The sequence below is a fragment of the Phocoena phocoena genome, chromosome 5, assembly GCF_963924675.1.
Source record: "Phocoena phocoena chromosome 5, mPhoPho1.1, whole genome shotgun sequence".
Taxonomy (NCBI): domain Eukaryota; kingdom Metazoa; phylum Chordata; class Mammalia; order Artiodactyla; family Phocoenidae; genus Phocoena; species Phocoena phocoena.
Window position 1 is genome coordinate 98,382,921 of NC_089223.1, and position 17,409 is coordinate 98,400,329.

General features: G+C 39.9%; 1 protein-coding gene across 1 annotated transcript in view; it reads left to right on the plus strand.

Annotated features, from left to right (window-relative positions):
* The window catches only part of BOD1L1 (biorientation of chromosomes in cell division 1 like 1), a 54,293-nt gene extending 38,597 nt beyond the window's left edge, over window positions 1-15,696 (plus strand). Inside the window, exons 15-26 of the mRNA XM_065877629.1 lie at window positions 655-725; window positions 1,341-1,413; window positions 2,144-2,223; window positions 3,850-3,934; window positions 4,303-4,376; window positions 6,284-6,359; window positions 6,438-6,472; window positions 7,548-7,593; window positions 9,531-9,580; window positions 9,678-9,762; window positions 10,146-10,299; window positions 15,579-15,696. Of these exons, the coding sequence (XP_065733701.1) occupies window positions 655-725; window positions 1,341-1,413; window positions 2,144-2,223; window positions 3,850-3,934; window positions 4,303-4,376; window positions 6,284-6,359; window positions 6,438-6,472; window positions 7,548-7,593; window positions 9,531-9,580; window positions 9,678-9,762; window positions 10,146-10,299; window positions 15,579-15,696 (947 nt within the window). The remainder of the gene's footprint in view (window positions 1-654; window positions 726-1,340; window positions 1,414-2,143; window positions 2,224-3,849; window positions 3,935-4,302; window positions 4,377-6,283; window positions 6,360-6,437; window positions 6,473-7,547; window positions 7,594-9,530; window positions 9,581-9,677; window positions 9,763-10,145; window positions 10,300-15,578) is intronic.
* The last annotated feature ends 1,713 nt before the right edge of the window (window positions 15,697-17,409 follow it).

The following is a 17,409-nucleotide window of genomic DNA, read 5'->3' on the forward strand; positions in this document are numbered from 1 at the left end:
ACAAGTTATACCATATTTCAAACCAAAGTAAAGTGGCAATAATTATAAACACCCATGTATCCATCACCTAGTTTTGTCATATCTTAAAATGCAGTATATTTGCTTCATAACTTTTTTTTAAAAATTGTACAGATATATTTGAATCCATATTATACACCCCCCTCCCCAATCCCAATCTCTTTTTTGTCATGTTGACATGTATAATTCTAGTTACTTTACTTCAGTTGCTCTTTAGTATTCCATGGTGTGAATATACCACAGTTACTATTTTGCTTCTTTTGTTAGTGGACATTGAGGTTTTTTGCAACTTATCCCAATTACAAAGAGAGCTACCATGCATGATCTATTGTTTTCCTTGGACACTTGTTCATACTGTGCTGATACAGGAGCTGGGGGGAGAAATGGCTTTGACATTTACCATGTAAATTCCAGTGATTCTCTTCCCTCCTTCAACTCCATTTACTCAAGTCTAGAAATGGAAATCATGGAACTTACCTGACATAGTTTTTGTGAGGATCCCACCACAGTCATTTGTAAAGTATTCTTTCTTCTTTTCCTTCCCCCTTCCACACACACCCCTAAAATAAGTATTGGAGTGAATACTTAAGGTGGGGTTTTGTTTTTTTTCTTTTTTCTTTTGTATTTATTACTCAGAGACATCCAATAGTGGAAAAGACAACACAGAAGCCGTAAGAAGTCATAGTGTTGAAACAAATCCTAAAGAGGTGGGTTTTCATAAGAAACTCAAGTATTTCATGTTTTATGCATAGTGCTTTCTCCTGTGCATAAAGGCTTTTACCTCTTTGTGTATATAAGAAATTAAATGTACGTATTAAGATTTCTCCATATCACTGTTACTTCTTTATGTTCTTGTAAGGTTTAGGTAATTTGGCAGGTCCCAGGATTATTTGGACATGTCCCTACGGTACAGTCAAGGATGTTTTTTCATATACTGCCATTCATCAGCCCTTTAATAGGCCACCAAGACGGGAGAAAAATGTTGCCAATTAATTTATGACATGCCATCAATTGTAACACATAGTTTGACTTCAGAGATGGTAAAATGAGAATTTTTTTAACGTATTTTAGAATTGCTGAAATACAGTATGTAACCAAAAATAGATATGGATATTTTGTATGGATTTATATTAAAATCTTAAAAAAAAAAAAAAACCCTCAAGCTTACAAAATGAGCCTAATCCAAATCTAGATGCCAGAAGCAATATTCTAGATTTTTAAAAAATTTATTCCAAGGGCTAGAAACTAATACAATGTGCCCCTCTTTAAGTAGATTTGGATCCAAATTCTACTGTCTTTAATATAGTCACTCTTAATTCTAGGTTGAAGAGGAAGAAAGGCACATGCCTAAAAGAAAAAGAAAGAAGCAGTATCTCTCTTCAGAAGATGAACTGGGTATCTAGAATATATGTGTTCCTGTTTTAGACATCTTTGAAAATCATATTGTTTTCACATCCAAAATAATGGGCCGGTAACATAGAAAATTCTTGAGGGTAGTAATTGTTTACAACTCTTAACTCTAGTGTGTTTCCAGACCAGCTTGACACCTCCAAGGTCTTTTCTGGACTTGATCTAGAAACTAGATTATTCCCTGCAGAAGACCCAACCCCTGGAAATCACAAAAACCCAGGCTTCCTCTGTAACCTGGGCCTGGGCCCCAACCAGGTGCCATCAAGTAAATCTGATTCCCAAGAGCATGGTCTTAATTGCTAAGCCATACCTCTTAGGTGCTAACCTGTTCAGGAAGTTAAAAGTGTCTGTGGACAGAGATTCCCTGGAGGTCCAGTGGTTAGGACTTGGCACTTTCACTGCCGTGGCCTGGGTACAATCCCTGGTTGGGGAACCACAGCCACACAGCTCAGCCAAGAATAAAAGAATCTGTGGAAACGCTATGTCCTAAGCCTTCTCCACAGAACCTCCTGCTTTGTTGGTGCCATTTGAGCATTTAGATTTTTTTATTTTTATTTTTTTGGTTTTGCTAGGGCCAAGGCCAGTGTTCAGTGCTCAAGTCACATGACATCATAAATGCCTAAGATAGAAGTCTCAAACTGTCATTTTTTAAAATAGAACTATGCATTTTATTTGGCTTTTATTCCTTTGTGATTCTGTGCAAACTGATTTACAGATGATAATCCAGATGTCCTGGATTCCATAATAGAAACAGGACAGAGGCAATGCTCTGAAACTGAGCCACAGGATACAAAGGTACTTTTTCCACATATTAATTTTAAGTTTTAGGGGTAACCTAATTACATCACTGTGTATACTTATTTTGTATTATATATATGTGTGTGTGTGTATATATTATATATATAGTTCTAATATCCCTTTTACTTTATGTATCTCTAAAAATAAAAGGTGTATATTTTTTAGGCTCTCTCAAAGGAAAAAACAAATGTTGCACTTTATAATCTTAAACTGTGAGATTGTATTAATATCACAGTTTAGATATAATCATTGCTTAGGTTTTTGTTCATTGACTTCCTTAGGTTTCCAGGTCCTTTCTTCCCAAGTGTAATATGCTTTATTATAGATATACTTACATGAGAACAGTGAAATACGGTGATACATACTGTTTAAAAATTTTAATATTTGGCTTTCTCTTTACCATAACTCCAGCCCCTAAAATATAGGTAGTCCAAGGATGGGCCCTCCCTCATTGCCTCTTTTTTCCTATGATCTTATTTTCACCTTGTGACTCAGGGAAGCGGCTCACAAATTTTCATTTCTGCTCTTACCCTGTCTTTTGTTCTAGGCCCAGATTTCTCCATTTCCTGGTAGATAACCTCTTCTTGGGTTTTCTCCCATTTCTGAGACAGTACTTCTCAGTGTCTATTCCAGTCCACCTCCATCTTCTTTTTCTCTCTCTTTCCCTAATCTATTGTTTTTCCAACTTGTTCCAAAAGTATTTAAGTCACCTTATAAATATATGCAGCTGACTTCCAGCTCACTAAAACCAGTTTATAGTCTCTTTTCCTCCCAATAACTGATAAACTAAATAAAAAGTAGTAAAAGAATTTTAACAACCGAAGAGGTAAAGTCACATATTGTCATGAATTTCAGTTGGTTGTGGCCAAGGAAAGATACTGGGTTTTAAAAAGCCCATCACTCCCCCTGCCCTATCCAGAACAAAAATCTTGAGACAGTACTCCTGAATTTGGAAAGAAACAGATTAAAGGGTATCCTTTTATTCTCCCTTCAACTTTGTGTAAGGTTTTTAATGTTAAATTTAAATATACTCTGACTTATTTTCATTTAAAAATCACATATACAGGTAATATTCTCAATATAAAACAGTATTCTGATTTTAAATTTAACTTGTATATTTTTATTTATACATTATATTAGTATCATAGTATAAACAATTTGGTATTTCATGCTCAAAACTTCTTTGCAGCTAAGGGCAAATAATTTAACCATTGAGAAATCATTGCTCTAAATCAGCCCAGCTGGATACCCAGAAGTTCTCTTTGGCATCTTCTGCTTTATTCGTTTCCCCCAGTCCCTCGCCTCCACCAGCAAAGAAAAAAAAAAAAAAAACTGTTGTAAATTCCTTTCAGTTCTTTCTTTGGAGTTTCTCTTGAAAAGTCCAGGGTGAGGGAGGAGAGCAATTTCCATTTTGCAGGGGAAAAAAAAAATGGCCTTGTTGCTTTATAGCCTTATCTCATGCTTTTCTGCCTTCAGATTTTGTATCTTTTTGTGTAGTCTCCCAAGCAGCAAGATTGTTATTTTTTTTAAAAAATTCCCACAGATATCTAAAAGACTGCTAGGAAATTATTGTTGAAATAAGTAAGAAAAAGAAGCTTCTTGTCTTGTTCAACTTCTCCATAGGAAGAGAACTCTGGAGATTTGGAAGAGTTACCTAAAACAAGTTCTAAGACAAACAACACTGCTTCAAGGGCCATGGAAGAAAAAGGTGAGTAATACATCTACTTAGATAAATTGTTTTAAGAGGAGACTAATCCTTCAAAGCAGTCAGCATATCTCTCACCAGGCTTCACCAACTGAAACTGCAGTTTGCTGATCTGCCTTCCTGTTATAACACAGTACGTCGTGCTGAGTATCAGTAGCACTTGGGGATCATTTTTAATCTGGCTCCTGTTTTACCCAAAGTGTGCTTCTTATCGGTTAACCAGACTCTGGCTTATTAACTTTGGTGTGTCCACCTGAGAATGGAGTCTGTGTGCATGTGTGACGGGGACGACATAGGTCACCTTGGTAGGTGTCCTGGCGCCAAGGCTGAGTGTAGTCCCCAGCAGTGAACGAGCTCTGCTCTTTCTTCAGATGAATACAGCAGCAGTGAAGCCTCTGGCGAAAAGACAGAGCAGAATGATGATGACAACATAAAATCTCAGGAGGTGAGAAATGTTTTTTATATTTATTTGTTCAGATTTATTTAAGTACTACAAACAAATAAAATACATTCAATGCTCTTACCCAAAGTTCTTCTTAAATGCTTTTGAAGTAGCTCTTTTTTTTTTAGTGCACTAGGACAGCATTTCATGCAGTGCACTTCATCAGTGTCATTTTGATTCATTTTGTTCCCTATATCTTAATTTTATCCAAACATTTGTATGAGACCTACTTCTGTCAGCCACATGGGATCAGCCCAGATCTGTACCTCAGTGTCCATGTCACTTCCTGACCCAGAGGCTTAGCACGGCCAAGCCAGGCACCAGCTCAGGTCAGAGAACAGGGAGCTGCTGAGCCCTGGAGTCCAGCAGAACGAAATGGGAGCAGCAGCATCAGGATGTGCGGAAGGCCTGCAGCAAGTGCCAGACGGGACCCAGTTTGACAAGGTGAGGTCAGGGATTCCTGGGAGGCTGCAGGAAAGGCAGACCTCCATCCCTGCTCACTCCAGGCCCCTTCGGATTTGCAGAGAGCCCAGTGGGACACAGAATCACAGTGACCTGAGACGGAGGCCCATAAATCAAGGGAAACAACTTGTACACCAGCCAGATCTACATAACCATTGCCAAGTTTGCCAGTCTTGATACAGCTTCTTTTTTTTAACATTTTTATTGGAGTGTAATTGCTTTACAATAGTGTGTTAGTTTCTGCTGTATAATAAAGTGAATCAGCTGTATGTTTACATATATCGCCATATCCCTTCCCTCTTGCATCTCCCTCCCACCCTCCCTATCCCACCCCTCTAGGTGGTCACAAAGCACGGAGCTGATCTCCCTGTGCTATGCGACTGCTTCCCAGTAGCTATCTATTTTACATTTGGTAGTGTATATATGTCCATGCCACTCTCTCACTTCATCCCAGCTTACCCTTCCCCCTCCCCATGTCCTCAAGTCCATTCTCTACCTCTGCATCTTTATTCATGTCCTGTCCCTAGGGTCATCAGAACTTTTTTTTTTTTTTTTTAAGATTCCATATATATGTGTCCGCATATGGTATTTGTTTTTCTCTTTCTGACTTACTTCACTCTGTATGACAGACTCTAGGTCCATCCACCTCACCACAAATAAATCAATTTCGTTTCTTTTCATGGCCGAGTAGTATTCCATTGTATATATGTGCCACGTCTTCTTTATCCATTCATCTGTCGATGGACCCTTAGGTTGCTTCCATGTTCTGGCTATTGTAAAGAGTGCTGCAGTGAACATTGTGGTACATGACTCTTTTTGAATTATGGTTTTCTCAGGGTATATGCCCAGTAGTGGGATTTCTGGGTCGTATGCTAGTTCTATTTTTAGTTTCTTAAGGAACCTCCATACTGTTCTCCATAGTGGCTGTATGAATTTACATTCCCACCAACAATTCAAGAGGGTTCCCTTTTCTCCACACCCTCTCCAGCATTTATTCATTTCTCCACACCCTCTCCAAGCTGTTTGTTGATACAGCTTTTTAATAGTTCTGTTTGTTTTCAGTGGCCTCCTTTATTTTTTATAAGGGATCCCATTTGGTCACAAGTGACTAGGACCAAATCCACATTTAAGTGGACATACATATTTATTACAGAAGTAAAAGCTGACACTGAGCACTTACTTCCATTATCTCATTATCTCATAATCCTCAGGACTCTGAATTTATACTCAGTCAGCTCATACTCATTCATACTCAGACTTGTTTGTCAAGTGAGGGGACTGTACTGAGAGAAATGAAGCACTAAGCCTAAGGTCACATATTTTTTAAGAGACAAAGCTGGGATTTGAGACCTCTTAGGAGGGAACTCTAAATCCCATTTTGAGAAAGCAAACTATTTGTATAATAGAGGATAAAACTTTGTATTGCTTTTTTTTCCTTTTCCCCTTAGGAAGATCAGCCAGTAATTATTAAAAGGAAAAGAGGAAGACCTCGTAAACACCCTGTAGAAACATCATTAAAAACAAGTAGGTATTTGGTGTGTTTTCAGTTCACACAAAAGAAATTTTCAAATTGATTTTCTAAGTGAGATTTTTATTTTTTAGAAGATGACTGCAAAACAGATGCTGGCATTGTCACTGTAAGTAATTGCAAAAGATGAGAATTCTTCAAATATCTGCTCTTGACTGGAAAGAGTATACTGCAATATTAGCATTTTCAACTATCTTTTCTAAAAAGTATTTGAAAAGCTTTAAGAGATTTTCTTAAATAAAACATCAAATAACCATTCAGATAATATTATGATTACTAATAGCATCATATAAATATATTAATTGTAATTCACTCTGACTCTATCCTCACCTGTCAGTTCAGTTATATAAATTATCTAGGGACTTATCTTCTTGTCATCCTTGATTAAAATATAGAAAATAGCTGTTTTGTATGATTTTTAGATAACGGCTTCTTTATGGAAACCTCCAAAGTGTCTATCTTACTACTTTTTATGGAGGCCCTTTTATAGTAGAATGTACACCTATTTTGATGCAGGAAAATTGGCAGTAATACTTTATGTTTTTTAATATTCTTTATCTTTGACCCTGAAGTGTATACCCAACAAAATCATTGTACCAAGACGTCATTGCATGAGTTTCAATGATAACATTATTAAGAGGACAGACATGTCCACTGACCTAACAAAAGCAAATGGGATTCAAGCCTCAGCTCTGCCACTTGCTCCCAGATCTGTGGTACTGGGCCAGTCATGTGACCCTCTCGAGACTCCCATTTCCTTGGATATAAAGTAGTATAACAATATCTGCATTAATTATCTCACTAGAATTCTTATAAGACAACAGAACCACATGTAAGAGTGTGAATGCATTTACCAACACATAAGATGGTTTGCCGGGCCGGATTCGGGAATATTAACAGCAGGCCATGTGTGTCCCTCCATTGCTTGCCCCCCGGCATAGCAGCACAGTGGCTGGGAGAGGCTTGTGGCAGCCCTAATCCTCCTTGTGGAAAGGCCTGTGTGTTCAGAATCATAGGCATCCATATTTGCTTGGTATGTTTAATCAACTGCAGGAAGTAGGTTCCAGATATTCTGCCTACATAATAAACAGAGGTCCTCCTGTACCTTCTTTACATTGTTGATTGACTTTCTACGTGATGATAACAAACTTCTGACTTCAGTTTTTTTCTTTGTTTAAATTTAGGTAGAACAATCTCCACCTGGCAGCAAACAGAAAATAATGCAAACAGGTATGTACCTAAAAGCATTGCTCTGTGTATGATTTAAGGAAGGGGTGGGGAAGCCTGGCTGTCAGGGAAGGTTTTAGAATTTCATTGTTTTCCAATGAAGTGGGTGGCTTCCTTGGTAAAAGCGGCTGTCCTTGTAGCCATGAGAGACTCTAGCTAGTGGCTTTTCCTGTGAAATGAGTCATTCTCAGTTTTGTTAGTCTGGGAAGCCTTCAGAGAGGAGGGGGAGGGCAACACGGAGCAAAAGAGGGAAGGCACTGCTGTGTCCAAACCATACTTTCATGGACATGTTTTAGGGAGAAATAGATCAACCTGGGACTGGGAAATCTTATCAGGAAGACAGAAATTCAGCCCAAGAGCCTATTGTTTTCAGAAGAAGAATTTTGAAAGGAGCCTGTGCAGCTTCCAGAACTAGGATGCAAGAGATAAAATTGTTTCAATGAAGTGTTTTTGTCCTCATTTCAAGAAGAAAAAATATTCCAAAATGTTGATAATGATTAGCTCTGGCTGGTGAGATAGTAGGAACATTTCATGTTTTTACTGTTGCCTGCATTTTCTAGAATCTTTACTATGTGTCTGTATTAATTTCATGGTTTAAATTTTTTGATACATAAAAGCAAAAAATGGCCATTGATGGGTTTGAAAGTGCTGACACAGGCAAAAAAAAAAAAAGAATATGACAAGTATTTTGGACCAAATAAATAGCATGGTCATATCAGGAAAGTACATATTTTGATTAGCAAGGTAAAAGCAAATGTGTAATTTAAATTTTTTTTCCACATTTAACTACGTGTGGGATCTTATGATCATATTTTACTTTTTCTTGCCTCTTTGAAAATTAAGGTTTGTTTATTTTTTTTAACAAAAGGAGGTTTTGCTTATGTTTTGTTTTTAACCACCTTTTATTCATAATTTTATAATATTTTATATCCATACAACAAGAAATCTTTAGAACTCAAATGCCCTTTAAAGACTCTATTGTAAGCTATGCAATTATGTTTTAGTATTGTCGTTGGGCAGTAGTTTTCTGAATCTGGGTAATGATGACCAGTTAAAGACTGGATTCTTCTTTGTGAGCCTTTTTCTTGGTTTTTAACTCTTCTACCTACGTTAGTTTAGTGAAATTGCAGAAAAGGCAGCTACGCAGTCTTCATCACTAGTAAGTCCACTTTGGGGTTGTTGAGTGTCTAATCAGCATCCTCATAATCTTAGCTTCAAACAGTGCATTGAACTAAACTTCATTTTTCTTACCAAGATACATTCTCAGAAAATGATAACATCTACAGAAAGCAAATACATAAAGAATAGGTATTCACAACCTAAAATAGGATTATAAAATGTACTTTTCTAGATACCATGATATAAGTATATGGAGTCATAAGAATTCCAACTCCCCCCCCTCACCTGCTAGTTACGTGACTCTGAACAAATTACTTAAGTTACTCAAGCCTCATTTTCCTACCTATCAAATGAGGGCTGTACTATTTATAGAGCTCCATTACAATTTGAGTAAAGTCTGGAATCCTGACCTGCAGTTCCTGCTGTTTCTTGGGGGCTCCCTAGATGTCCCCTTCCTCCTCCCTTTCCAGGTTCAGAGCATTTGAGCTGAAAGAGAGAAACCATGAAGGCAATCTAACCCAAATCCTCATTTCACAGATGAAAAAGCTGAGGCTGAGGGAATTTAAGTAATTTGCCTAGATCACATAGCTTATTCATGACAGATCTGAAACGCAAACTTTGGTATCCTGACTTTCATTCTGACGTGCTTTTTTGCTTAGGTATTCCACCTCAACGTTTGCTTGGCTGATACAAAAACAATGATAAATTGCGTAAGAATACCTTAATTATCACTGGTACATTCACAGACAGCAAGCCAAACTGTTGAAATTTAATTTGACACTAATTAAAATATTAATGCAGAGATCTTCCTTTTCTTAAAGATGAGTCCAATAAAGAAATACCTAACCTACAAGAACGAAGTGGAAGCAATGTAAGTGTTAATTTTCTTATCAAGACATGTCCTTTAGAAATAAACTTAGTAAATGCTCAAGTGACCACCATTTCAACTTTAATTTTATTGCTTCTAGGATGACAGTGAAGAAAAATCTGTAGCAAATGTGCGTCGGAGAGGAAGAAAGCCCAAGCGTTCGCTCACTCTATCAGATGATGCTGGTATGTTCCTGGCAGAGTCTTAATTACAGAGTCTTATCATTTCAGAATCACCTTTTTAAGAGTTTTTCTTTGGATGAGGAAAAATCCAGGGGGTGCAGCTAGTATTAATACTACATAAATATGTGTGAAATGGCTCTAATCCTGTGTCAGAAATGGTACATCCCAGGTGCTTTTCTGAGTACATGTGAATTTTTTGCAAATGCTGGCTGTGAACTGCCTAAGTAAACTATCCCAGAGATTAAGTTAAACAGTTGTGAATTGCAAGTGCTGAAACAAAAAGGAAGTGGAAAACCACTTCTTCTGCCTCCAAGGCCCTAATATCTGTCCTTTGGAAGTGTCTTTGGGAATTGTACAATCCAGGTGTTACCGTTCTGTCTGAACAGAGTCCTCAGAGCCAGAAAGAAAACGCCAGAAATCAGCTTCTGAAGCAACTGAGGACAAGAAAGACCAGGAGTCTGATGAGGAAGAGGAAGAAGAGGAAGAGGATGAGCCCACAGGAGCCACCACAAGGTCCAGCACCAGATCAGAGGCTCAGAGGTAACAGGGGACAAAGGAGAGCTTCCAGAACCTTTACCAGCTTCTCCATCAGAAAATAGCTGTGGGTTTCATGGGTTTCTCTTGTCTTTGACTCACTTGTGCCACAGTGTGAGCTCTTTCCTTTCGTTTTATCCTCAGGAGAGAACATGCTCCCAGTCCTCTGACATTTCATTTCCTCTGGGAGAGGCTATTTTCCCTCTTAAACCATTTTTGAGGATCACTTTGGAATCTTTTCCAGGCTTTAGAAACCTGTTTGGTGCAACCTATTTAGTTCCTTCATAAATATTTATCAAGGATGAGTAGATGTCTCAGATGCAGTGCTAAGCACCGTGGGTGGAAACACAGATACATACAACACAGTCTCTGTGTGCAGCGTGCTTAGCTGCAGTGAGAAAGAGAAATCACGAGCCCATACCCGTTGCAAGATGCACCTCACAGTGCTGTGTAACGGGTCCATCACGTGAAATCGCCAGGATGGCCACCATTTTCCACTTACATAACTGGCAATTTCATATGTTTCCCACAGTACGTTCTCCCAAACCCTAGTCTAGCCAGAGCCTCTGGAGAAAAGAGGACCATGGTCAAGTGAGTTTGGGGAATGCCTCTGAATTTTCTCTCCTTCTTAAGCCATAGTGTACATTACCATATTAAGGGCTTATCATGGTCCTAAAGGAAAGAAACCTATTTAACTTTGTCAGTTATACTTGGCCCCCCAGCCCCTGTTATTATACCTTTTAACATCAATCAGTATTCCTTTCCCCACAGCCCATCTTGAGAAGTGTTGCATCACCTTACAGTTTTATAACTTTTTCTGAAGCGTGAATATTTTCTATTTTTAATGTGATTCACAAGCTGTTAATCTTGGTATCATCATCTATAATTTCATTATCCAAGATTTCAGGAATATTTATTTCAAGAGTATCACTTACTAACATCTGCCACTGTAGTATAATAGTAATAATGTGTTATGTTTACATGAAGACTTAAAATGAACCTATTTCTAATTCCTCTAAACCTGTACATTATTAGCCATTCATGATGTGGTTTAGTTTCTCAAAGAATGAGATTTTAGAGCCAGAAGACTTTATGAGCTCACAGGGCTGAAGGCGAGGTGTCTCATGGTTGTTTTTTAGGTGGGGCAGCTCAGATAAATAGGAATCACAGAATTAAGATATCTGCTGATTGAGAGGGTGCATTTGGGTACAGACACCCCTCCCTCTTTTACACTCGTGAAAAGATCATCCAGTATAGTCGAGCCCAACTCAGAAAGTTCCACAGGCCTTCTAGGCATCTTCAAGTGAGTGTCTAAAAGTAGCTAACAGATTTTCCCTTTAAAATTTATTCTTCAAAAATAAATCGTATTTGACTTACGGTTCTATAATCACCCGGATTATCAATGCTTCTCCTTAATGCACTTTAGGAGCTTGTGACTTACAAAGGGATTTTTTTCACTTTAGATTCCTTGGCATTGGTTGATTGGTTCCAGGGCTCTGGCATCTTTATAATCCCACAGATTCTCAGGGTCACATGGGGTCTCAGTGGGTCCATACTGCAAACCCATCAGTACCTCGATCATGCTGCCAGCAGCTCCTCTGTAAAGGTATTTCTGCTTCTGTATGTTACCTCAGGACAGGAAAGCCACCTCCTCATGGCATTCTCTTGTGTCCAATGGATGCTGGCCTCCCCATAGCTTCTACCTTTGGAGCCTGTACAACTTTCCCTTAAACACTGGAGGGTGGCTTCTAGGTCTTCTCTTGTTTTGAGCCCCCTCATCATCCTGTTTGTTCTCCTCAGTTTATCTGTATTCTCTTTTAAGAAGCAAATGTTTACACCAAGTGTGCGCTGATGAATCTAGAAGAGGCCTGTCCACCTTATTTTCTAGACTGTGCTTCAACATGCATCCAGCTCACTGGGCTCCCTCTGCCTGGGCTGCACACCAGCTCAGCACGTTCTTTTTCCTCGTGGGGCATTTCTTCTCTCACCTGATGCTTGTGCAGGCGACTGCTTGGACCCGGTTCCAGGGCCTTAACATTCAGCTTTGTGAACTGTACTTTCATCGATCTTGGCCCCTTATTCTACTCTGGTGAGCACTTTGGGATCTTATATCATCAGCCAATATATTTTCTGTTTATCACAGAGTTATCTTTCTCTAAATCACGATATACTGTCCCACACAGTGAAAGCAAAGCTAGAGTCATATAAGCAGAGTTAGTCTCAGGTGACATGAAGACCTGCTTACCAACAGTGGTCCAGAAAACCAGCCATTTTCCTACTTTTAGTCCCCATTCTCTGACTTGCCCATGAGGAGCCTCGTCCTTTCTGGAGTCCCAGGGACTGGAGTGTTCAGTGCTGCCATTGCCCAGTGTTTCTATCATCTGTTTCAGAAAACATCATAGTGAGCCATCTACACATGCAACATCCAAACTTGGCAGCCCAGAAACAGTTTCTCTTAGAAATCACCAAAAATTAGCAAAAGAGAAATTATCTACCAGTGAAAAAGTTAGTAAATCTCCCCAACTAGGAAGGTAAGTCCTGCTGACGTTCAAGTCACTTTTAAACCCCTGAGACTGGTTTTGGTGCAGTGATGCTTTCTCCCTAAGTTTAAGATTCTTGTCTTGCCAAATAACTGTCTTTGGGAATCATTTGTTTTCCAAATGAAATCTACTCCAAACAGAGTAGGAAGGGCTGCCAAAAGGAGTCTCGGTGGCCTCACCAGTCTGCCCCACCTCACAGCCCTCCTGCACAGGCTTTATCCTTGACACGTGTGAGCCTTACCTGCCAACTCCTGCCCCCCAGAACCAAAGACAAGGCTTGTTTCTCCCCGAGTGGTCACAGACCTGAATGCTTGGTTAAAGCAGTGCAGCAGGGTCCAGCAGGTAACAGCCCGGGGTCATTTCTGTTTTGCCCAGAGCACTGGAGAGGTGATGAGGTGACAGGAGAGCCCTTGAGGCATAGCCACGAGCCGGCTTACACCTTCAGCCTGGCCTGGTTCATCTTCCCGCTTCCCACAGGTTGTGCCGACCCCTGCTCCCTGCCTCTGCTTGTTCTGGCTCTTTCTTGAGGAGCGCCCTCACCACCAGCCCCCAGTCAGCAGGTCCTTCCGTCCTGTACACCCACCCCCTTCAGGATGCTGCCCTGCCCGTTCAGCTCATCCTCACCTCCTTCCTGTTGCCCTTCTAATTGGGGCTGTGCAGTTGACAGTGGCATATACCATTGCTTTAAGTGTGTTAGTTTTGTTTTCCTCTCTGGTCCATAAGCTTCTTCCTTGAGGTCAGGGACTTGCCTTACCTTCTGTACATTATAGCATCAAAAAATAAAAGACTTCACATTGTATAAAAACTGTTTTGATGTCTCTTATCACATTTGATCTTCCTAGCATACTTGTATGTATGCATTGTTATCCCCATGTTATAGAAAGCGAAGCAAACTGAAGTGCCGGGCACCTTTCACATCTATTCTCCCATTAATCCTCATTAAGTAAAATGTAGTATTTATCCTTACTTTATATATGAGAAGAATGTTAGAAAGGTCTGGTTCATTATTTCTCAAACATGAATGTGCAGGCCAGTCACAGAGGCTCTTGCTGAGATGCAGGCTCTGATTCTGTAGGTCTGGGGCAGGACCTGATGGTCTGCATTTCTCACAAGCTCCCAGGTGCTGCCAGTGCTGCTGGTCATAGGCCACCCTCTGAGTGGAAGGAAAGGGTCTGTCAGGTGACCTAGCCAAGCTCACACAGCTAGACGGAAGCCCCTGCGCAAAGCTTCTGTTCTCTGCGGTATGACATCCAGCACAGTGCTGGCACACGCCCACTCCTAGGTAAATAGCTGCACACTTAGTGGCTGATGGCTTTCCCTGGTTATGGTTTGAAATGGGATATTGACAACCACTGGTTTTTAGCCGTTCTCAACACATGCATAGATAACATGCTGAAACTACATCATATACAACAATATTTGACTCGATTTGAGCTTATTTACTTGTGCTGTCAAAGGAACAATAAGTAAAACATGTCTTCACATCAGTAGAGTCCCATCTCCTGCAGTTTTATTTTCCAAGTGTCTTCACTGATATAACATTTACTGCTCGCCCACACATGTCGGGCTTTGTTCTAGGCACTGGAGAGAGGAAAAGGAATAACCTCAGCAGCTGCCCTGGAGAAACATCCTGTCTAATGGAGGGACGTATGTGTACCTGACTTTCAAACTTTTTTGACAGTAAGCAGCTCATGTTAAGAATGTATTCTGCAATATTGTCGTTGTCACTGAAACAAAATTTTCATGAGCCAAACTGAATAGAAGTGATATCAGTGGTCTATTGTGTTCTATTAATACATTGTTTTAAAATAATGGCTCTAGCCTGCAATTTGAAAAACTCCAGTGGATAAATTAACAACAGAAAGTGCTGTGGGGTTTCCGAAGGGCAGCTTGCTCTGTGATGAGGAAGGCTTCCCAGAAGGAGTTGCTTTTGAACTGGGGCTTCAAAATGAGGTTTGCCAGATAGGAGGTGTGGCGTTGTTCCAAAAAAAAATCACATGCCAAAATATGAACATGTCAGAGAACACTTTGTGTTTGGGAATGGGGCTACTTTGGCAGGACTATAGTCCAGAATGGTGCAGCCGTTGAGGGCAAATGGTAAAGGACTTTGTGTATTGCGTTCTGGATGACTTTGTGCTGAAAGTATCAGAGATCCTAGAGAAGAGATAAGACAGACGGTGATATTGACATGATTAACTGAAGTTTCCGACACATCAGTCTAATGGCAGAATGGAGAGCAGGGCTAGGCTGCTGGCAGGGAGACTGGGTAGGAAACTCTTCTCAGGTTCCCATGCCTTTTCTAACACTGCCAGCTGTCCTCTGTGGTAACGTCCTGTGAGACACGGTTGTGCGCGTGCTCAGACGGAGGCTGCCATCCTGCTGTGTTCTCACCAGTTGTTTCAACATGGGACTGGCCGTTGATTTCTTTATTGTATAGATAGAAGAACTAGGGCCTAGAGAAGAAAGTGGTCTTGACCAAGGTCCACACCCAGAGTAGGACAGAACCGGAATCAGAGTACAGGCTTCCAAACTCCCCCACCCGTGCCCTGTTAGGATGTGAGGCTGTCAGCAAGTAACCAGTCAGCATAGGCTCTTCTAGAGTCTTCGTGTCCTGTGTAGACCTTATCCAGGTTTTCTCTTCTTGGCTCTCAAGGTCAAAAATCTTCCAATTTTTGAAGAACTCCCAAATTATTTGAAGCAACTCTTTCTAAGTCTTACCACGGCCTTGACTTTTGTTTACTGCAGATCAAAGGCACAGCTCTCCCCTCCTACCAAACGCAAGAGAGAAGCTAGCCCTCCCGGGGCACGCACCAGAGGCCAGCAGAGGGTGGAGGAGACCCCGGTGAAGAAGGCAAAGCGGTAATCTGACTGCGGCCACCCCTGGCTGGTCCACAAGGGGACACGGTAGAGAGAAGAGGGACAAGCCTCAGGGCCACAGGCTGTTGTTTTTAACCAGGGGAAGGCCGTGCATGTGCTCCCAAGTTCCTAGGTGCAAGCTTTTTCTTGTTATGTTTTAAACAGCTTTATAAACTATTGTTCATAGAAGTATTATGTACATTTATTTCAGATAAAGGAAAATAAGTTTACTTTGTACCTGAACTCAAAACAAAGTAGTTGTATATTTTAACATTTGAAATTGGGATTTCCCGATGTGACACATCACTCACGCAAACCCTTCCAGCCCATCAGACACCAGGCTGCCAATTGATAATCTGTGTACAGTATATAAACATGTAAAAACAGGTTGTATTTTACTGTATGTATGATGCTAATCAATGAACACTTTATTTATTTTACAGAGAAAACTTATCTGTGAACTTTACTATATATCTGTTTATTTTATTTTATTTTTTTTAATAAAAAAAAAGGGTTTTAAATGCTATGCAGTCATTAGTAGAGATGTTTTAGGACTCTGCCTGCCCTGTAACTATCTGAATTTCATCTGGCAGGAAATACAGACTCTTCTCGCATGTATCCAAGTAAAGTAGTTTAGCTCAAGAAGGGGTCTCCATTGCTTTTCTGTTCACAGTTGTGATTCTGTTTTTTAAGAATGTAACTTGTTTCTAGATTATACTCGCATCTCTGACTTTACTACCAGCCCCACTGACGTAGGAGGTTCCGGTTCAAGTAAAATTACATCTGTCACCTGCAGCATAAACCCCTGTGTCGGTGTCCATTCCTCTCTGTGCTGCCCCATGTTCTTTCCATAATGTCTTTTTCAGTGAAGAGAAATGCATTGAAGATTAAGTCACTCCTGTTTATCGAGCTTCAGGATTATATGTTATTTTATACACAGTTATTTCAAGATAGAAACTGGCTTTATTGCCAGATTCTTTTTTTAAAACATGTTTTAACTCTCATATGAGCAAACTGTCCAACTTAAGTTTTTCATAAGATTAAGCTTTTCTTAAGATCAAATTTGCCTCTAGCAATGATGTGATGAGTTGCCAAATAATTGAGATTGTTTTAAAATGTTTTGTTCATATTCTTGTTTTATAATTAAAATTTACATTCAGTGTGTGTGATTTTTTTTTTTTGAACTCTTAATGTAAGTTGGATATTTCTGTCATTTTACATTGTTTCTTACTGAGATTTTATATATAAATTATAAAATGTTTCCCAAAACTTGAGTGGTAAGAATTTTTTTCCCCCTATTTTAAAATTTCTCCCGTGAAAACTGTTTCATCTCTCTAAATAATTGGTCTTAGATATATTGTTCCATTTTCACATTCAAATTTGAGTCAGTGATGGCCTCTCTGTCTCGGTAGAATTGAGGGTTAGATCTGGAAGGGGTTTGGGAGGCAAGGAATGTGAGAACTCCTTATTTCCATTTATATGATTGAGTTTAACCAAAGCTCAAAGTTAGTTAAGGGTAAGAAGCCAGACTAGGTTCCAAGGCTCCAAACTCCTTGGCAAACCATCTTTGCACTAGATGGTTCTAGATTGGTTCGCCAGAAGTGCTCACCCGAGAATGTATTCTCCACGTGAAACCAGTCTTATTCCGTTTAGTAACGCCCTCCCTGGGCACGACCTTACGGGACTGAGTAGCTGGGTGGTGAGGAAATGCAACCTCTTA